At 45.9% G+C, this 22,901-nt stretch overlaps 1 protein-coding gene across 4 annotated transcripts in view; it reads left to right on the top strand.

Moving 5' to 3' along the window:
• Positions 1 to 22,901, top strand: part of LOC142568011 (DNA (cytosine-5)-methyltransferase 3C-like) — a 394,257-nt gene that overhangs the window by 267,688 nt on the left and 103,668 nt on the right. For 2 of the 4 annotated variants that reach the window (XM_075678102.1, XM_075678101.1), the window contains one exon: positions 1,197 to 1,282. In XM_075678102.1, the coding sequence (XP_075534217.1) occupies positions 1,197 to 1,282 (86 nt within the window). Of the gene's footprint in view, positions 1 to 1,196; positions 1,283 to 6,283; positions 9,419 to 22,901 lie in introns of those variants that run through there. The other 2 variants (XM_075678103.1, XM_075678104.1) reach the window with 2 other exon arrangements.

The raw sequence follows: 22,901 nt of genomic DNA, 5'->3' as shown, positions 1-22,901 counted from the left end.
AAATTTTTCCGACAAAAAAGTGGGATCATTATGCGAGTAAATACGGTACTCCACTGGACTACCATTCTGGTTCTCTTCTATGTGGTTCTCTTCTCTTGTGTCTGTGTCTGCACGCCTTAGTTTCTTTCACGATGAAACCCTACCAACTATCTCAACTTTCTGTGCAAGTTACTTATTTCGTTTCACTTTATTTTTCTAAAATAAAGGTAATATTCTCTTCACCGGCTAATTCAAGGCCGATCTCTCAGAGTGGGCTGCGCCATTTCACTAAAGAACAAGAAATTTTCTGCGCATCTCATCATACTGTAGGGGGTTTCTACACAAGGTCAAGCACGTCGTGTCTTGCTATTCAACACGCTTTAATGGTGATTAAAAGTTTCAATTTTCCTGCAAGGCCAATCATGGTTGCTTAAAAATGCATCAGCCTCTGAAATATGCAGCGCACCTCTTGTAATGCACAAGCTTTTGCTTATGAAGATGTCAACTCAAGGTTGGTCCTACTGGGCTTTTTTCAAGTTCGTTTCTTTCGCATAATTCAGTTAGTAATTTGTCCTGATACTGCCATTCGCATTAGCGGGTAAAACCATGTTTCATAACCTCACATCCTGCTTTATTTTTGCTGCATGCTAATAGAATTGCTAGTAGTTTTATTAGTGACTACCTGGAAACAATAAGCGCTTATCATACAGGACTATTAGTATAAAATATTGCTTCACTTATGCATTTGCGATGGTCTCAATAATAAAAGTGTTCCAGGCGACGTCCCCTTATGCCTTTCTGTACTGCGCCCATTGGGCATTGTTAGCCTATTTTCCCCGTGGTAGAGAAAAAAGTTAGGTGCTTATGGGATCATCTTAGAACAACAAAAGTGACCTAAAACTACATTTGGCACATACCTGGTGAAGATACCACTTCACACACACCTTTTTTAGGAATGTAGACTTACTGTAGGAGGCATTAACAAATACTTGCCCATGCATCTACGTAAATGATTATTCAATTTTGAAAGAGAATCACAATAGCGATCTGCTAGGTGCATTTTAAGCCATGATTCATGAGTGCAATGTAGGTTTCCTTGCCTGTACTCGTTTCGAAAGAACGACTGTGTGACTTTGGTTATGGATGTCTTTAGCCGTAAATATGGAGATTACTAGCAAAACAAAAACAAGCAAAGTGCCGTTTCTTCTCATTTTCAGTGTCAGCCAACACTCTTGGACGCTTGCTGCTTCTCGCCGCAGGCCAGGGCTCGGCTCTTCTGGGGCAATATACCTGGAATGTATGCGTGAGTACAGTCTCTTGTTCATTCAAAGCTTCCCGAAAAACTAGCCAAGACTGAAAATCTAATTCTATCGATCTGTTAACAGTTAATTCTCTTCGAGTTCCTTGTTTTTGCATGTATCATCCGATCACCGCAGAATATTCTGGAAGCATTTGCAGAACAGGATATGTTCATGCCACTCATGGTTACCATTATGAATACCACGAAGACGTGTCAAGTTTTCATTACCACTTATGGTAGTAAAAAGAAGTGTGGCCTGTCACAAGCTGCGAGTGTTCATTTTGGCATACATAACTCTGGCACATAATAATCAGTGATACACCTCAAAGTGATCATCATTATTTGCCTTTGTATGGCCACTATTGGATGGAGACCTTTCCCAGCGATCTGTGGTTATCACTGTCTTGTGCCAGCTGACCCTATTTGATGTATGCAGACTTCCAAATTTCAGAATGGAGCCATACGTCCGGGCGCAATGCCAAACTTCTCATCGGCTCCGCAAATATTGGTCTGTTGTAGTCGATGGTGCAGTCAATCGAAATACGGCATCTGTGACATGGCTGTATGTGGCCTAAAATATTTGCTGTACATAGCCTAAAATATGCTATATTTGTATTAAAACTATGAAGATGACATATCAGGTGCGCTATTACCATAAAAGGTAAGCTATGATACACTAAATGATAAACTAAAAGGTGAGCGCCAGTAGCACTGCTGCCTAACTGCCGCCCTTAGACACAAGGGCGGGAAGGCACATGCTTTAACGAGTAGTACCGTCACAGCAGCAGCCGCCAGTAAGAGGTCGTGCTGCGATCCCCTGGACTGATGACCTGCAATATCCTAACATCAAGTAAAAAGCTTAAAACCTATTTAATTTTAAAAAATGGGTCTGTTCCAAGGAACATTGCTGGGTGAAGAGGGTGCTGGGTGATCGGTAAATTGCTGGGTGCTGGGTAAAAAGCTTAAAACCTATTTAATTTTAAAAAATGGGTCTGTTCCAAGGAACATTGCTGGGTGAAGAGGAATGTGATGTGATGTCTATAGACTAAAGAGAAAGCACTTTTTACATTGAGGTTCTGCTTCCTGACATTGTATCAAAACATGGAGGACTGTCAGTCTCTCACCCCAGCTACACGTTGGAGGGTCACTTCCAGCAAGCAAAATATTGTGAGTACTGTATATATACCCTATCCTGAGTCGGCATAATAGGACACCGGTTTGTCGCTTTTTTGTTGTGTAGGGCCAAAATGCTAACTGTGACGTGATAATATGGAATTTATTAAGAGTTTCATTGTCCCACACACATTGCCTCATTTTCTTGTGTATGTAATGCTTCAGACTTATGGCAGGAACAGCTATTAAAGAATGAATAGGTTTTGTTGTTATTGATGTGGCGAGTTGGTAAGCAGGCATATTACCCTCATTTCTGAAGCAGCAGAAGCTTGATGTGGGCGAGTTGGTTGAGCATACTTAATGAAAAAAGAGAGCGCTACGAAGACAAGGACGAAAGAACAACGTGTACGACAGACAAGGCGCTACTTCCAACTAAATGTTTTTTGAAGAAACAGAACTTTAAATAGATGCAACCAAGGACGGCCCATCGTGACATCACGACCTCCCTATCTCTTCAGAAAAGCTATCTCCTTTTCGGTAAGCGTCACTGAAGGGCAACTAATGCACGTGCCCTCGGCCTTCGCAATGTAAAAAGCTTCCAATATCTCCCGTTCTAGTCTATCTGTAGACCATGCCAGAAACCTGGTGTCACGAAGATACGGACGGCAATTGTGACGTTTACAGTGTTCTGCCAGATGGCCCCCCGCATTGTTATTTACGGCCCAATTGTGCTCACGCGCCCTTTCATTAAAACACCGTCCGGTTTGACCGATATAAACCTGTTGGCAACTTAGGGGTATCTCGTATACGACATTACTTTTGCAAGCAGTGTACTGCGCTGCGTGTTTCTTAGAGCATGGTTCGCGTTTTGCTTTTGTCATCATAGGGCATATCTTGGCCAGCTTACATGGTGCACTGAACAGAAGATTGATACTGTGCCTTTGTGCCACCTTCTTGAGGTTGTGGGATACCCTGTGCCAATAAGGAATCACATGTAATATCTTCCTATCAAATGGCTTTTTTGTGTTAGTGCCTTCTCTTGCCTGTTTGATCTTTTGAAGAAGCTTGTCGCAAACGCTAGAGATCAATAGTGAAGGGAAACCGGCTAGACGTAGCCTTGAAACTTGGTTATTGAAACTGATTTCTATTTTGTGGCTGCAAGATTTGTTTAGCGCTTCTTTTAGACAAGTCATTGCAACTCCTCGTTTTACTAGCTTGGAGTGCGCAGTGTCGTATGAGATTAGCTGCTTGTTCAACCTCGGCTGGTATTCGAAACAGACATGCGTGTTCATCAAAGTGAGGTTGAGGTCCAGAAAGCGAATGCTGTTATTACAAGGCCTTTCGCACGTGAAGTTTAGAGCCTCCGATGCATTTCTAAATGTGTTAATTATCGATTCTACAGTGTCATCTAGCCTAGACCCTGGAACTTCGTTAAGAACCACGAGGTAGTCATCGACATACCTCATTATAGAAGGAGCACATGACTGATTCAGACTGATGTTTACACACTTGTCAAAGGCGCTGAGAAAGATGTCTGAAAGAATGGGAGCGAGCGACGATCCAATGCAAATGCCCTTGCGTTGTACATAGTGTTGGTTTTTGAAACTAACGACAGTGGAATGAAGATAAAAGCTTAACAGTTCTAAAAACTGGCCGCTATTCACTCCGGTTGCGCAACTGAACCTAACTTCACCAAAATCTTCGATTTTGTTCCTAATGGCACTGAGCACTCCGTCATGAGGAATCGCATAATACAGGTCTTCAACGTCCAGTGAAAACGCGTACACATTGCTCCAAGTTCCTTGTTCTAATGTCAGCACGACTTCTCTAGAGCTCCGCACAAGGAAAGGGTCATCTAGGGGTAACTGGCATAAATGGCGCTTCAGGTAGTGCCCTACTTGCATCTGCCACGTCTTCTTCTCAGAAACAATAGCCCTAAAGGGGCAGTCAGGTTTGTGGGTCTTGCCGGAGAAAAATACTTCCAAGACGCCTACCTCAGCCCGGTTCGTCGCCTTCCGAAGAGCTTCCAGGTTGAAGTTATCAAGCAGCTTGACCGCTTTGGCTTGTTGCTTTTTGTGGTTGAATTCCACGGCCTTGAAATTCTTCTCAATCGCGCTGATGGCCCTTTCTCCGTAGGCGCCCTTGGAAAGGATGACGAAGCCATCCTCCTTGTCCGTCTGTACAGCGACGAGGTCATTTTGCCGTAGGAAGCCCGTTAACTTCTTGAAGGGTGGGTTAGGGGTGGTTTTCGAACGCACGGTCCGAAGAAGGGTATCCACTGCATCACTGGTGGCTCGATCCCGCTCTGCCTCGCCAGCGCAGTTTCCTATTCGCCGGGCCGTAGCGAGCAGCTGGTGCTTCTTGGACGGTGGCTCAAAGCTGTATTTCGTTCCTTTTTGAAGTAGACTCCTAACGTCGTCTGGGAGCACATCACCGAGTAGTGTCACTTTAGTTGGCTGAATGTTTCGCTGACTTCGCTTAGTAAGGCCTATTCTTGACCTTTGCCAAAGGAATTCAGTCACTTGTTTGGCAATCCTTTTGGACTGGGCGAATTCCCGGCCGCCTACAACCTGATCCTTGCTTTCGTTGCACAGGACCCAAAGCCAGTCGTTGTACCTGCGTACCTGCCGCCCTTTCTCAGACTTCATTATCCTGTACATCCTTTTGACGTGTCCCCAAGAAGGTTCCAGGCCACCCAGGAAGACTTGAACTTCGGGAGCAACAATTCCCTGTTTGAGGTAGTGTGTCACTATCCGAGACTGACAGGAGTTGATTGCGATGAGGTTGATGCACGTGGCGATGGGACATGGTTGAACTTGTGAAGACAGGAAAGAGCCCAATGTAGAAGAAATCTGAAGCAGCAGAAGCTTGATGTGGGCGAGTTGGTTGAGCATACTTAATGAAAAAAGAGAGCGCTACGTCACAATTGCCGTCCGTATCTTCGTGACACCAGGTTTCTGGCATGGTCTACAGATAGACTAGAACGGGAGTTATTGGAAGCTTTTTACATTGCAAAGGCCGAGGGCACGTGCATTAGTTGCCCTTCAGTGACGCTTACCGAAAAGGAGATAGCTTTTCTGAAGAGATAGGGAGGTCGTGATGTCACGATGGGCCGTCCTTGGTTGCATCTATATAAAGTTCTGTTTCTTCAAAAAACATTTAGTTGGAAGTAGCGCCTTGTCTGTCGTACACGTTGTTCTTTCGTCCTTGTCTTCGTAGCGCTCTCTTTTCTCATTTCCTCTATGGCCAGGCAGCCAGCATATATATTATCATATATTATGATGTATTATGATGATGTATTAGGATGTTTTGATGAGATGCTGTATAATGGGCAGAATTGAATAGAGATCAGTAAATACAGGATATTTATTCTTTTGTGCGAACAATAATGCTTTAATAGTACTTAATGAATCGGTGAACATAATTTCCTTCTTTACTTTTGTTTGCTGCCGTGTGGATGCTTGTTTCTGTGTGCAGGACATCAGATTACGAACAGGATGGATCGACTGCAGCATAAGAAACACCAACATGCGACTTTGATGCATCAGTATAAAATTCAGGACACGAATACTTCGCTTGAAGTTCCCGGAAATGCATGCGAATGTGTAACTCAGGAGCACACTTTATGACTTCTACAAAGGATTTGTCGCATTCTACAGGTTGCTATTTCTGTGGTGGTAGCAGCTACGATGGGGCCATTAGGCAGTGTTCGAGGATTGGGACACCAATTTCTTCACTAAGTTTTCTAATGTCCATTGAAAAAGACTCCTTTCCTAATGGTCGATTATAGAATAATGTAGCACATGTCATGTTAACGGATGTGTACCAAGGATGGCTAGGGTTATGCTTTACTTTGAAGAAGTATGTGAAACTGGTGTATGTTCTTTGCAGGTGAAGAGACATCTCCAGGGTGTCTACCGACCGGGAAAACCGGGAATTCTCAGGGAATTTGAATGGTCTGGAAATACTCAGGGAACACTCAGGGAATTTGTGCTTCTATCAGGGAAAATTACCTGTAACTTTAGTGAAAGGGAACGAAAGTCGTGTTAATGCTGGCTCCAGTAACAGAGGAATCACAAAGAATCGTATGTGACGCCGTGTCATTGGCACGATGTGTTGAAGTAGTTAACGACCGATTTTCCAGACGCCCGATTTTTCGGACATGCCCGATAATTCGCACGACTTTGCGGCACCACCACGTACTCCATATAGTCATTGTATATTGCCCTGACTGCAGGTCTGAAATGCCATTAATCAAAGCCACCACCGCCGCTATTTTGATTATCTCGCCGCCTCGAACCGGCACTCTCGCACGCAGATCCGCTGGCAGCCGTAGCCACTACCGCGGCAACGTTAAGCCTAGCTGCTTCTACGTTCGCTATTAAGCTTCTTGCCGTGCGGTGCCGTGTTTTTCATTGAAAGAATTTGCCGCTGTGAGCAATGGCGCCGACTCCGCCTTTGTAATCCTCGCGATTGGCTTCGAAGCTTGCAGAGCACAGCGCGTTGCGTAATGCGTCACCCAGTCACCGAAAGTTAGTTTCGCCTCAGTACAGTAATGCTAGGCGGTGAAGCATAACAAGGATGGGAAGGGGCAATTGTCACGGGACACAGTATGTATTCCTTAATTATATACGCGTGCACCCCCGTCTCATGTCGAAATGCGAGCACCGATATGCCTAATAAGTGTACTGACAGGCTTTAAGAGTTTTTTCGGACGTGCTTGTAGCAATTTTAGCCCTTAAGGGCTTAGTTAAAGACATGCATTCATTTTTTTTTCGGACAGCCAGATTTTTCGGATGTTTTTGCGGCCCCTAGCGAGTCCGAAAAAATGGGACGTTGACTGTACAAGTGACCAAGAGGATGCTTCAAATGATCCATGGGGTGAAAGGGTGGCAGAAGGAGGATGAGAACCAAAAAGACCGACGCACTAAGGAATTAACGGGAAAGGAAGCGTGCCGCCGCCTCTTTGAAGGAGCTTGAGCTCAAAAACAGTGTTAGCTGATGCCGAGATGCGAGTGTCCCTCATCTAAACCAGAATAAACTCTTTAAAGCAGTGAAACCCAACATTGAGATGTTGTGTATGGGCTTAGAGTATGTCAGGACAGTTGAGGTTGACTTCCCAGCTGCCGAGAGAGAATCTTAATTGTGACAAAGTTCAGGCCTCATACCGATGAGCTTGCTATCAGTTGATAGAAATATATCATGTTCAAAAATATTTACTCATGTATGCATCTCCTTTTCATTCGTATTTGAAATGTTCGACTCAATTTGGAATGGGTTTTACCATTTCTTTCGCTGTGCATTTTACTGACACCTTCGTTCTGTTTTGTTTTTAAATAATATAGATATTACTTCATACTATTCAAATTGGATTGTCATTTTTTTTGTTTCAACATGCTTACTAGAGAGAGACAGCATCAGGCAACACGGTGTCAGCCTGTCTTGACATAAAACAAAGTTCTGGCTCATTCAAGGAATTTTGCAAAGGTGCTCAGGGAAAACCTGGGAAACTCAGGGAATTTGGAAATGTCAACTTGGTAGACACCCTGATCTCATTCGATTCAATGTATAGACTTTGAATAGGGCATGTTCTCAAGCATACCTAAGTGGTGGTCGGGATCCAGGATCATGAGTGTACTCGGCGTGGCAGAGTGATAAACCACGGCTCCATAATCCAACAAGGCTCTTGTACAAGTTCAGTAAACAATTCCTGTCACTGCGCCATGTTGTGTAAGATAAAATTCTTAGTAAGTTTATTGTTTTTAAGCATTTCGCCTTGAGATATTTGATGTGTGGTATTAAGGTCAGTTTTCATCAAGCACGATGCCTAGAATCTTGTGCTGCTTATTTACAAGTATTCGTTGCTCGTGCAGTTGAATGCTGGGATCCGGAACCAGTCCTCCTTTTCTTGAGAAAAGAAAACAGCAACTTTTCTGAGGATTAAATTTGAATCCATTTCGGTTTGCCCATTCAGACACTTTGTTCAGGCAATGCTGTCCTTGTTACATATACTGTGAGGTTACAAAATTGAAAAGCAAATTGCACATCTTCTATGTAGAATAGAGAATGGTTGGAGGTAGCGACATGTGGACTGAGGTCATAACAATGAAGAGGGTGCAGCTGAGCACGCCTCCTTGAGGTACACTAGTTTCTTGTGCAGATGGGCGCAACAATACAGTGCCAATTCTGACTCTGAATGTGTGGTTGGACAAGTAGCTTTCTGTATTGTTAAGCATGTTCTCTTGAATGTGCATCTTTGACAGGTCTTGCAATGTTCCGTAGCACCACATCACGTCATACGCCTTTTCAATATTGAGGAATATTGATAAGTACTGCTTGTAGACAAATGCATCCCGGTTATTGGCCTCGATGTACACGAGATGGCCTTTTGTAGACAGGCCTTGCCAAAGCCACATTGAAATGGGTCAAGCATTTTATCGAAATGTAGGAGAGGCGATTGATGATTTTTTTTCAAAAAGCTTACAAAGGTGCATAAGCGCTCTAGGCCGGTAACTAGACACCGACTTGCTTTGCTGTGCTTCAACATTAGGGTAAGAACAGCCTTCTTCTATTTAGATAACAGATACCCAGCAGCACAGATAGTATTCAGAAGTGTCAGTAGTGTAATTTATATGTCGGGGTGAAGGTGTGCAATCATGTCGTACATGACTCTGTCAGGCCCCAGTACAGAGCTTTGACATGCACTCAAGGAAGCTCTAAGCATGTTAATGCTGAAAGGATGATTATAAGGCCCACTTAGTCTGCATTGATGGTTGAGTGGCTTCTGTTCTACTATTTCTTTGTATTTATGAAAAAACTGAATAGTGGAGCGCGCTAGACATGCGCTCGAAGTGTTCACCAGGAGCGACAGCCTGATCTTCCAATCTGTTTCCTTCTTCATCCACCAGGGGCAACGGGTAGATTCGTTGCCCTTTAAGACTTCGTAGTCTGTTGCACTGTTTTCCTTTCTGTGTTTACAAATTAAGGCATCATTGTATATTTTCACCACTTCCTTCTGTTGTGCGTACTAGGCCTTGAAAGTATGTATAATAAATAAATAAATAAACCTCTCCCAGCTTGTCCGTGTAGTTTGCCATCGCGTCCGCCTTCCCTGTGATTTAATGTGTGTTGAAATCTGTCATATTTTCAGCTGTTGGGGATCGACAGAGTATGCCCCATGCTTTATTTCTTTTCTTGTTCGCCTGCTTGCAGTCTTCATTCCACCAAGGCACTCGTCTTTTGTACAAGCTGCCGCTTGTTTGTGGAAGGCATTCTTTGGCTGCATCAATGATAAAAGGGGTAAAATACGCTACTGCGTCGTCTATGGTAAATTATCTGATAAAAGTCCGTGATTAAAAAGTGGATTCTTTAAAAAGTTTCCCATTGGCGGAGGCTAGTTTCCACCTAGGGACATGCGGAGGGGAGTCAAGTCGTGTTACTATGATTAGAGTCACTTGGAAAGTGGCCACTTCCGAATGAATTTTTGAGAACTTCCTTTCTAAGTTAGAAAACAGGGAGGCAGAGCCAATCGATAAGTCTATTGATGAATATGAATTCTGATAAAGATTATAATAGGTTGGCTTCTCCTTATTGAAGAGGCATGCACCTGAGCTTACTAGAAAATTTTCTATGAATCGACCTGGCGCGTCGCATTGTGAGTCTCCCCACGTTGTGCTGTTAGCTTTACCCACAAGTATGTAGGGTTCCGGAAGCTGATCGATGAGGTTATAGAAGCCTGTTTTTCCGAGATGACAATTTGGATGCTTATAAATGGAGAATACGGTTACCAACTTCCTGAAAAGAATTGCCCGAACTGACACTGCTTCAAGGGCTGTCTGAAGGGTGACGTGGACAAGCGTCAGACTTGTCTGCAACTATTGCTGCTCCGCCAGACTTCAGCGCAGTCTTTTCGAAAGATGGTGTAGTGATGAAGGAAGTTTGTGTATCAGATGTGTTTTCAGATGTTGCTCTTGTACACACAGCAGTTTTGGATTAACTTGATGTAATTCTTTAAAGTCATCGAGGTTGTAGAGAAGACCTCCGACGTTCCTGTGTAAAAATTGTTCATACTGGGTAGCCCCGAGCGATCCATGGCGTCTAACAAATGCAAAAAGGGTATTTGCAGCGCACATGGCCGTTAATTGACTGCCACCACATGCATGTGAGGTGGGGCTCCTGTAGCTACGCAGTTGCCCTGTACCTGCCGTTGACAGGTGGTGCTTCACTTTTTGACAATAAATTAAATTTTTTTGTGTATGACTGCCCGGCATGGGGTTCACAAAGTTCAGTCTGTGGTTGACTTTCTCCCAATGCAGATTGAGGCTCACCCCGTTAGGAGCCACTGAATCTGTGATACCGTTCTATGCGGCCTATTAGTCACAGGGAATAATGGTCCCTGGTTGAACATTGGCTGCAATAATGGGGCCTAGCGTCGCCGCGTCTCGTCGATCGACCTTGAAAAATGGCAGCTCCCCTGTGGTCACGCAGACCATGCTGAAGACCCATGGTCCGCAGCCTGCAACAGCGCCGTAATTTTGTCGGCTCCGCGGAACGTTGTCACCATCATCAGGCGGGCTCGATTGTATTCTCGCTTGCCGCGAAGAAGGCACTCGTTAATTTGCACCATCTTTCCGCTTTTGCACCAGCTCGTCCCGCACGACCTCACGGGCGTAGTTCCCTCAGTCCTTGATGACAGGCTCCGAAGGAGGAGACAAGTCGCCGGTCATTTCCCACAACAGCCACGTGCCTACGCTTTTGCTCACGCAGTGGGTGAGCCAAATTACTTGCATGCCTGGAGAGGTGGACGTTCGGAGGGCCGAAGTGGTCCGTGTTGGCGAATGAACTTCCTTCGACTCTCTGCTCATGCAACAAAGCGATACCGCGTAGCTGCGACATCTGCTTTCGGCACCTGTAGCACCTGGCGTCCATTCTGAGTGCACCTTAGAGTGCACAACACACTCCAATACTGCGCATAGAGGCACCTTCAATGAGCAAGCACCCGCCGTGGTTGCTCAGTGGCTATGGTGTTGGGCTGCTGAGCACGAGGTCGCGGGATCGAATCCCGGCCACGGCGGCCGCATTTCGATGGGGGCGAAATGCGAAAACACCCGTGTGCTTAGATTTAGGTGCACGTGAAAGAACCCCAGGTGGTCAAAATTTCCGGAGTCCTCCACTACGGCGTGCCTCATAATCAGAAAGTGGTTTTGGCACGTAAAACCCCAAATATTATTATTATTATTCAATGAGCAAGCGATGGCAAGCGATGAATTCTGTCGTTGGGTAGCGCGCTCTTATTAGCAATGCATCGCTGACGCACCGCGCACACAGGTAAACTGGTACATTTGCACTGGGCTGAGTCACTACGGACCCTAAAACACGTACCGTACCGCCATGTTGCAGGAGAAGCCCCTCCATCCACGCGCCACCGCGTCGGCGGAAACATGGATGGAGGAGCTTTAGTTGCAGCAACAGCCGTTGCTCTCGTCTCTGTGGATATAGTGTCGTTTTTAGATGGTAAAGCGGCGGCCTTAATAGCCTTAGTCACGGCCGGGCTAGAGAGGCGACGCGCGCGCTCTTTCTTACGGCCTGTGCGCCCGTCGAGGGAACAATAGGGTGAATTGACGGCCGCGCTCGCTGAATGGAGGCACGTCGACCCAACCCTACCGCTTCTCAGTCGGCGCCTTGCCTCCAGCCGGTAAAAGAACGGACGGACAGGGTTCACCGCACGTGTTTTGGAGGTACCGCGAACATTCACCGGACATCAATGCACATATTCGCTGCTGCCACGATTACCAAGTAAGTATAGTGGTTTTGGGACTTAATTTGTATAGTTTCCTCAATCGATTGCTGATTGCGTTGTTGAAAATTTTTCAGGGTCGTTCGCGTTAAATTGGTGCACGTGGAATCCAAATGGTGTACTGCTGCGTGCCCTTTTGCCGCTTGCGCTCTGGGAAATGTCCAGGCGCGTCATGTCATCAGTTTCCAAGTGACGGAGAGTTGTGCGCCAAATGGCAAAAAAAAATCGTTGCAAGGAAGGAAATAACTATCAACGATAAGTCGCTGTCTACGGTCGTGTGTATCCAGCACTTTCTTTCGACCGACTACACTCCAGAGTGCCGCGTCAAAAAACTTTTGCCTGGCGCTGTCCCCACTGTTTTCGAAGGCTATCCAATCTACCTGGCGCCTCCCGCAAAATTCCTCGCAAAGACCCTGCTGCTCGGGGTGTTCCTGCTCCAAAACAAACCAAGCGGAAAGCTGAGCCGCTGGAATCGCTGCCTGTGGAATGGCACTTCTCGGACTGCCTCTATGAACACACTAAGTGTCAGTGCGCATACTACAAACAACGATGGCCATGCAGAGAGCAAGCCGATACCTCTCTGTGACCTCAAAGCTTCGCTCTCAAGTTTCATATCACCGTTCTAAGAGCCAGAAGCTACTGGAAAATCTCGGGACGGAAGAACAACGCACCGTATTCTATCGCAAAAGGAAACATCGTGCTTCGGTCGGGAGAATCGTGGCGGACTCGCAGAATGGAGACAAAAAAAGCCGTATTCCTGCTCCATCAAATAGAGCGATACGGAAAGCAACATCTGACGTATCCTGAAGAGGTTATTCGAGAATGCATCATATGGCGATTTCTCTCACCGAAGCGTTATGATTACGCTCGAACGTCAAGGCTCCTGAATTTGCCAGCAAAATACACGCTCCAGAAATACATGGGCCCATGTCCGACGACGTCCGGAATGAGTGTTGCGATGTGAGCAAGACTGGTTCACGAGGCTTGACTTCTGAGCAGCAGGCAGCATATGTCATCATTAATTGATGAAGCCAGCATAAAGCCGAAATGCATCTATGACCGGAAAGGAGATGCCGTGTTCAGTCTTAAGGACAGACCCAACAGCAGCACGTCGAACACGCAGGGAATTTTAGTGAACAAGGTTTTGTGCTTTGTTCTGTGCGGCACTAACAGCCAATATAAAATGCCCTGCTCTTATTTCACTATGCAGCTAGTGGAAAAGACCTTTTCCAATGGACGAAGGAAGTGATTGCCGCAGTCGAGTCGTGTGCATTCGTCATTGTTCGAATTGTGACCGACAACTACTCGGCGAACACGACGGTGTTCAAGCACATGGACAATCGCTCCTTGCGTACGGTTGTGACGCATCCGTGTGACCCCGAGCGGGTCATCTTCCTTAGCTTTGACCCGTGTCATGTGATAAAAAATATCCGAAGTCAGTTCCTTGGAAGGCAGCTCATGGATGGCTGTGACGTTATAACTGGTGCATACGTGCAGAAGCTGTATGAATATCGGAAGCTGACGACTGAAACTCGCTCGAAACCTAAGGAAACATACCTATCCATCGAGTTTGGAAAAGCAAAATGTGCTGCGTGCTGTTCAAGTGTTCTCACCGCAGGTGTGTGCGGCGCTGCAACATCAGGAAAATTACCGTGGAGATGGGGCCTTATATGATTTTAAAGAAGCGAGTGCCACCATTCGTTTTCTGAAAACGTTAAAGGAATGGTTTGACATACATGATACATCCTATGCAGGATGTATCATGTATGTCATGTATGCGAAGGTTGTGGGTTCGATTCCCACCTTCGGCAAGTTTTTTCATCCACTTTAATTTCCATTAATTTATCGTTTCTTCATTCCATTTATTAAGCACAATTAATTCCCCTATGTTGTCCTTGGTGTCAGTGTTTGTTGGCTTCTCATGATATGACTAATAAAAATCGGGCCCCTCGGTTAACTCCCTTTCTTCTCGTTTATCCTATGCAGGAAGTGGCTACAAGGCACTGATCTGTAATACGAACGGTCATCGTTTGCTGTGGCTAGAAAACAGAGTTCATTGTATACATAAGGAATGTGAAGGCATGTTCAGTCACCTCGGGCAACGGCGCACTCACAGGCGAGACATTTCAAGCCTTGTTCTTCACAACGCCATCCACTGTGGAAACAACACGCAAGCTTGCTGCAGAAAGGCGTCAGTTATGTGCTGACGAAGAAATTAAATAGCGATCCAATTGAGGCACTTTTTGAAAGAATTTGACAAATGTGCGGCGGCAACGATCAACTGGATGCCAGCGCCGTTACAGCTGCCTTTGATCTGATTGTGAAGGCCATGTTAAGCCCGGAGGAAACGGAGATGCCCGGTATTGATGCTGAACAAGTAGATGCCACACTGTCTGAAAAGTTTCACGACGAGCTGGAAGAACTAAGGGAATGTCAAGACGCTACACCAAGGTCTGTGACTTACTCGGGCTTGTCATATGTTGGTGGCAACATTGCTAAGTTAATAACAGGTTTTGGCTGCAAGTCCTGCGAAAGGCTTGTAACAACAACTTGCAACAAAGACGATCATCTGTACGCACTGTTGCAAGGCCAAGACGAGCGGATTATGCTACCCAAGGCCAGAGTTTCTTGTTCTTTTGAACAGTGTAGTGAATATTTTTGAGCGCGTTGCAAAGGACTTGATAGAAGCAATACGCTTGAAATTCTTCAACTACTCGAGCCTTCAGCTCGAACACGTGCCAATACTAAGCTGCCCAGAGTGTCGACGACAGCCACGCAAGGCGATCAGCGGCTTTAAATGCCGAAAAATTCATGCGAATACGTACTTCTCATCAACCACGCAAACGAAATCACCGACGCGCAAGATAAGCCCTCCAAATATGTGCCCAAGCCGCCCAGGAAGTTCATCAGACTATGACCTTGACAAGTATGAACTCATGATCTTTGACGAGGAATATCCCACTACAGTTACTTGTTTATGCAGTCTTCAATGCATCTTCTGAGTGATAATTTTTAATTAAAGTTTGTACCAAACTGCTGAAATCAATCTTACAAATGCAGCAGGTGTTATTCAATAAAAAGTATGCTGAAGAACAGTTGGCATAATTTGCGTCTTATCCTTTGTGTTGAAGTGTTTCTTCCAAATTTTCCTGATGGCAAGCTTCTCAAAGATGATTTACTGCTGTTCGACCCTATAAGCCAAGAATTCCAGAAGAAGGGAAGGGGGGGGGGGAATCACCCATTTTGAGGACGCCCATGATAAACGGAATGTAAATTAGCTTAAACAGATACCACCTGTTACCCTGTCTGCACAAACTGGGAGGCCGTCCGGTTCAGTCAGCTGAAATGGCCAGGGCTGGGTGACAGCGCCACGAACTAGCGGAGGGAAAAGGCGGGAACTAGCTCCGAAGCGCAGACCGTGAAAGAGGGCGCGCGTCGCCTGTCTAGCCCGGCCGTGCCTCAGTGAAGCGCCTGAGGTGAACAGCTATGCCGCGGCGCTGCGTTGCCATTCCTCTAATAAACAGGATGGTCAGATTATTGTCATGACCGGCTTTATTGAGATTAGCACTGCAGCGCCCCTGGCGACTGCTCACCGTATGAACTCCCTCGTGCGTGCAAGTGAACAAAAAAGATGGCGGCGCTGTGTGGGGGTTATCTCCGTAGGGGATTATCTGGGCTGGCTAACGTACTTAAAGTGAAAAAAAGAGGAAGTAGTACGACGCAGAAGAAAGGACACGCGATTTCATCTCGCGCCGCACCTGCGCGGAGCACCAGCACGCTGCACCAGCAACGGCGGCGGGTGTACTCCCCGCGCTCGTCGCCGCTGCTGCTGGCTGCGTCTGCTGTCGTCTGCCTTCAATACAACAGGTGTGGTGGGAAAAAAAAACACGGGCATGTGCGCCGCGGTAGCCGCCGCGGTGTTTAAGAACCGGATTGTGCATTGCAGTGGCAGAACATTGCAACAGTTGCAACTCCGACAAAAATGGGAAGACCACATATTGCGTGCGCACGGCCTAAGAACAAACGGTAATAACCATTGTTTCAAAATAAGTTAAATAAACGTTATGCATAGATGTATATGCGTGTGTGAATGTATGATTTATATTGGGAATCTTTTGCTGGCTAATCTGCCACCACATGAATGATTCTTACCGAGCTTTTTTTGGTTTGCAGCACATGATACACATAACCATACGCATACCGAGACAGGAAACTAGAATATTCAAGTTCACTCATTGGGATCAGTTCAGAAAAATCCGGGCGAACAGAAGGAAAGTGGGGCCTCTAGATGCCGAGCAGGATTCCCTTCAGACATGGGTCATCCAGCTCAGAGAGGACGTCAAAGAGGCCACTAAAGCAATCAGGACAGGAAAATACTGAGGCTATGGACAGCAGGCTGTCGCATCTGATTGAGGCCAAACAGTCTATATTACAGAGATGGAAAACGCAGAGACTTAACAGAAGGCTAGGTAGAAAATATAGCGCAATTAAGCAGAGAAATTAATGATCACTCGAAGACCCTCGTGAAGCAACAGTGGGATGAGACCTGTAATTCGGCTGATGGTAGACTCAAACATGGAGGTAGCTGGAACCTCCTCAAGCACTTGCTCAACGAGAATGAAACAAGGACAACCAAGAAAACAGCTATAACTAAGCTGGTTCATCAGAAACGCCAAGATAAAACCCAGAAGGATATCATGGATAGTCTCGCAGCCAAATATATCCCACTTAACCAAACGAAGGAGACGAGAGCCCCGAATATACGGGAGGCATATAGGAAGAACTTGACCGGGACTTCACTGAGAGTGAAGTGAGGGCGGCTCTTCACAGTCTTAATAGTAGATCGACGGCTGGACCTGACGGAATAACTAACAAGATATCAAGAAATCTGGATGATGAATCAATTTCTTATCTAACTGAACATTTTCAATGAATGTTGGAGAAAAGGGGTGTACTCAGAGGAATGGAGGGTGGCCAATACTATCCTCATACCAAAACCAGGCAAACAACTCACTCTGGACAACCTCCATCCTGTTTCCTTAACGTCATGTCTAGACAAAGCTATGGAACATATCATCTAAATCGACTCACTAATTACGTTGAGCAGAACGTCATCCTCCCATACAACTTGATCGGCTTTCGTCCCGGGCTGTCAACTCTGGATGCTATGCTGCTGATCAAACACCAACTTATACAGGTCAGCCCAGCGCATACGAAAGCTCTTTTGGGATTGGATGCGGAAAAAGCTTTTGATCGTATAAAGCATAAGGCAATACTTGGCGTCCTCTCGGAGATGGGGTTTGGTAAGAGATTTTTAACATGATTAAGGACTTAGAAATCGAACTGCACAACTCATGCTGGGTGAGCTTAAATCAGAAGCTAAAAATTTGGGAGATAGGGGCACTCCACAAGGAGCTGTGCTCTCACCCATGCTATTCAATTTAGCAATGTCCAAGGTTGCAAGAAATCTGGAGAAAATTGAGGGTATACATTATGTGCTATATGCCGACGATATAACAATATGGAGTGCCAAGGGTAATGTAGGACAGAGACCAGATTGCAGGAAAGTTTATATGTTGTAGAGAACACACTGAAAGACATGGGGTTGAAATGCTCGGCAGCCAAATCAGAACTCTTGGTCATTAAACATCGCAGAAAAGGTCGTAAACCAAGAGGCTACATTTCGGAAGATGAGCTAAGAGTGTGGTTATACACTCATGATCGAAGGATTCGCAATCAGGCTAGTTGAAGAAATCAAGGTTCTTGGGTATCACATAGACGGAAACAATGCTAACTCTAGAAGAATACAACATATCTCGAATAAAACAGATGAAGCCGTTAAGTTACTAAGGAGAATTACTAATAGACACATAGGCTTAGGTGAAGACAGCGCTTTGAGGCTAATACACGCCTTTGCTCTCTGTCACTTCACTTATGTGGCTGTATTATTCAAATGGAATCAGGCAGAACTTAACAAACTGAATGTGATGCTCAGGAAGCTCGTTAAAGTAGCCCTAGGGATACCCAGTAACGTTGCAACCGACAAACTCATGAGTAGGGGTGCACAGCACAATGGAAGAAATCGCGGAGGCCCAACAGCTAGCGCAACACGAAAGATTGACAAAATCACGAGCTGGCAGGAACATATTACAGGCAATAGGTGCAGAACTGAATGCATCAAGGAGCCCAATAGAGGCTGAAGTAGAATTAAGGACTGACGTTAGGAACACGATCAGAACCAACCCTCTCCCCAGAAATATGCATCCAGAATATAATGTCGAAAGGAGAAATGCAAGAGCTAAAGCACTCTTGCAGGAAATAGAGCAGCAGAACCAACTAGCAGCTATAGGTGATGCAGCCTGGGCGAAAGGTAAAGAAGCATATACGGCCATTGTCTCAAATTATCAAGGGAAGGTGCAAGGTGCTATCACTATTTTTACCAAGGACCCCATGGTGGCGGAATAAGTCGCAATTGCTCTATCCATCAGGAGTAATAAGTGGGCCTGCATTTACAGTGATTCGAAATCCGCTATAACGTTTTGATAAAGGCTACGTAGCTGGAGTTGCAGCTAAACTTTTTGATAACATTGGGATTACGAGAACTGAAATCCCATGGTTTCCTGCGCATATGGGGAAAGTGCACGAGACTCGGGTAAACCTCAATAAGGTTGCTCATGACTTGGCACGAGGACTTGCTAACCGTGACAGTCACAGCCGAGCCGTTCACCACCAAGCCAGGGAATCTAGAGATCATTTAATAACATACAATGACATTACCAAACACTACTATTTAGGATGCAGGTAATACCCATTACCACATTACTGCAGCCCAAGGCCTCACCTCGGACAGTAGAAGGGAGCCCATTTATTCTAACCTGCTTATTATATGGAACCATGGGCAACGGAACTTCGAGCGACATGTATGAAGCGAGAAAACCAGAACGAGCAGACGGGGCCCCCCGCCTAATGTAACAGCATGCTTTTAGCCTGATCATTTGGGGAGAGCTTGTCGAGCTGCTAAAAAGAATCCCCGCCACCCTGGCGGGGCCCTCTTTCTTACGAAGCGAGGCTTGTTTGCTTAGAAGAGTTTGTGGTTTCCTGCCAGTCCCTCTATCCAGTGCTGTCTAGAGAGGAGGGGCAAAGGGGAAACACCTAAAACATGTAATGTGGGATGAGGACCCTAATCTCCCTTGCCCCTCGTCACCACCACGCCACCCTCCACCTCTCAAATAGTTCCGCCGCTGTCCTGCTCATAGAAAGGATGTGCCCAACAGTGTCTCCTATTCGAATTTTCTTTACCGTGATGGTAATTCGGGCGGGGGAGGATGAGTCCGATAGCAGATGAGTCTGATGGCAGAGTCTGGGCAGGAAAGGAAAGAAGACGTCACACATGCTTTTGTCCGCGTGCCGGGGGCATGGAATGTTCACTGTTCGGGCTAGGGTTGTGGAAGAGTGCGGGGAAGTTGGAGAGCTGGACACAAAGGCCTGTCTCCAGGGTCCATTCCTACCTAGTGGCTGCGCACCCTAGCGCGCGCTCAACGGAAAAAGTAGGTCGGACTGGCCGCCGAACTTTCCAGAAAGAAGTAGAAAAAGATGACTCAGAGGCGACGGAGGGCGCGTAACTTAGCCCGCGCTAGGAGTCGCCCTCTCCCCTTCGTTCTCGCGCTCGGAGTCGACGGGGCGAAAGAAAAATAGAGAACCTCCCAGAACAGACGATTGTTCCTAGCCAATAGGAAGCCGAGACCGGAACGGGTGAAAGAGTGAGTTTGTACGAAGAAGGAGGGAATTTGTACAAGGAACTCTGTGTATGTGAACGCCTGCTTTGGCGCTAGTAACAGACAGAGGCGGCGCGCGTCTATGAAAGGAAATTGATCACGGGCTGCGATTCAGCCCCCAGCCACCGGTTAAGCTTGCACATAAGCCCGCCCGCTGAGGAGCTCCCGGGGAATGCACCACTCTCGGCCAGCCACAGACCATCTAGACAGCGTGCGCCAGTCATCGGGGCTGCCACCGTTGGACACCTGCGGTCGCGTCGGTCTGACGAAGTGCCTGGTGAACAATTAGCGTCCATTCATGCGAAAATGCTCGGTCGGAAGCATCAAAGTGGTGCGTCTAAACGAAAGGCGAAGTTAGAAAGAGAAGAGCGTGAAAAGAAGCTACCAAAAATGACAAAGTACCTACTGAATGCAGCTTCCGCGGAGCATTACGATCGCTCTACCCAGAGTCCGTGCCAAACTCCCAATAGTACCGACTGTGCTTCTTTGGAGGACTTGCCAACTCCATCACCACGGTTTCCTGGCAAGAAGCAAGGTTTGACTCATCTTGGTTGTCTGGATCCTGTGAAAACGGGGCCAACCTCGATCGTCCATATTTCTGAGCAACCGACGCAACCGAAGTTTATTGTAGAGACCTACAATGTTGTACTTGACAGTCTAGGCTCTGCTTTGCGAGTGCGAAAGGCTGCCTATACTCAACTGTGCGAAAGGTTCGGATTCTTAAAATTGTTGACAGAAGTTGGGAGCGAGGCCTCTGGCACAGCAGGCTGAGAAGTTGGTGAAAACCTACAAAAATGATTTGGAGTCAGCATTTTCCGTTGAAATCGTTCAGTTTGCGAACTTTCTGCACAACTCTGCGTTCGAGGACACGAGTCCCCTGGGAATAACGAAGTTGCTGAACGAAAGAAAGCTTATTGATGGGTTTCCGAACCTTTCTATTGCTTTGGGAATGTACTTAAGCATACCCGGTGGCAAATTGTGAGACCGAACGATCGTTTTCGAAGTTGTCGCTGATAAAAAATCGCCTTCGTTCGAGCCTCCTTGACGACAAAGTGAACTCGCTTGCTATCATGTCCATTGAAAGTGACCTCTTCCGTGATCTATCCTTCGAACAGACTATATCTGATTTTGCCAAAGCGAATGCGTGAAAGATGCCATTTTAAAAAAGGACTGTTTGCGTTTCACATGAATAGTTCCAATAAGTTCGTTGTGTTGCCTCCCAGCCTCCACGTTGCCAATGAAACGCTGAGCACTGTAATACAAGATATGCAAATCTTCGTTCGTCTCTTGTTTGTTGTGATATTTAGCATGCTTATAAAGAACTGTATTTTTGTTGTTTTTGATAGTGCCACGTTTATTTGGTGTCGTCCTTGCTTGTCTTACCTTTAACAAAAATATTTTCAAATACTGTTTTGTAATTACAGTTGCTAAATTTCATCTGTATTCTAGTGCATTTTTATGGTGTTTGTATTGCCTTAAGTATTGTATGTATCTATTGCATATTTATCGACTAATGTGTATAACGATTACTTCAGTCTGATGCTGCTTCAATTTTAATAAAGAATGTTTTGGATACGACCATGAGTCTTCTCACAAGATTAAACTTAGTGATGCAAACAAAGCCTATAGCTTCAGAAGGATTGACATCTGAGCTGTGTTGTCTTTTCTACGTTCTTGTTCGTCTTGAGTGCATTAAACTTTTCCTTAAAGCCTAGCTTTTGCTGAAAACAGAATGCAGATTAATCACAAAGTGAACATATGCGTTGGTATTTAGAACACGCGTTTCGAGCAAATTTTGTTGTTTATTTTATAATAATAACAATAATACTCCCGTTGATTGCACGTCGTTCTTTTTAATTTGGTGGAATTAAAATGAAACATAGCATATTTCCAGTAGCGTAGCAGGCGAAAGGGGTGGGGGTGGGGCTCAGTATAGAGCAAGGGGGCCGCGCATTAGCCGAGGGCCCCCATTTGTATTAATCCGGCCCTGACTGCGACATTCGTTATACTCCAAGAGTGCTCACAGGACGTAATTCTTCTCGTGGACTTTTTGAGCCTAACTGGCCGTCACTGACCTAAAGTGCAAGTCAACAACAGCAATATGGAAGCCAGCAATATGCTTATTTTGTCGGATTCGGCGGATCTTCCTCGACGGCCATTGTTTCCGAACCAAATTTGGACGTCATTACAAATCTTCCCCTGTATAAACAGGAAGAGCCTCGAAGTTTTCTGCAACAGTACAAAGACTGCTTTTCGTCGTCATGAAGGATTCGACAATCACCATAGCTCACCATCGCATAGTAACTGAAGGATGCGCTCGACCACTAAGGCCCTACCAAGTTTCGATATGAGAAAGAGAAGCTATAAAGCAATAAGTCGATGAAATGCGGCGGGACGCAAAGTCCGTGGGCATCTCCTGTTGGTGAAGAAGCAGAATAGAACTCCGCGTACTTGCATCGATTATGGTGGCATCAACAAAGTCACAAAAATACGCATAGCCGGTTCCACGTATAGGCGATGCACTGGACCGTATCCGCAAAGCCAAAATATTTCTCGTAGGTGGATCTTAAGACTGGCAAATCGCAAATTGAAGTCGACGAGTTGGACCGAGAAAAGATCGACTTTATTAAGCCGGACAGCTTCTTCAAATTTAAGGTAATGCCAGTGGGTCCTTGTTCGGAACCTGCAACATTCCAGCGCGTGATGGACACGTGTGCTGGCAGGCCTAAAACGGCAGACGTGTCTCATATACTTACATGACGTTGTCGTCTGTTCCTCAAACTTCAGTAGTCACCTCAGCCGACTTGGAAGTGCACTAAAAGCGATCAAGTCATCTGTACTCGCACGGAAGCCGCAGAAGTGCCGCTTCGTGTAAGAAGAGCTCTTATTCCTACGCCACGTCATCAACAAGTCTGGAGTCTATCCTAAACCGTAGAAG

The sequence above is a fragment of the Dermacentor variabilis genome, unplaced genomic scaffold (genome assembly GCF_050947875.1).
Source record: "Dermacentor variabilis isolate Ectoservices unplaced genomic scaffold, ASM5094787v1 scaffold_15, whole genome shotgun sequence".
In the NCBI taxonomy this organism is placed as follows: Eukaryota; Metazoa; Arthropoda; class Arachnida; order Ixodida; family Ixodidae; genus Dermacentor; species Dermacentor variabilis.
Note: the sequence above shows the minus strand (reverse complement) of the source record. Positions and strands in the feature narration are given on the sequence as shown.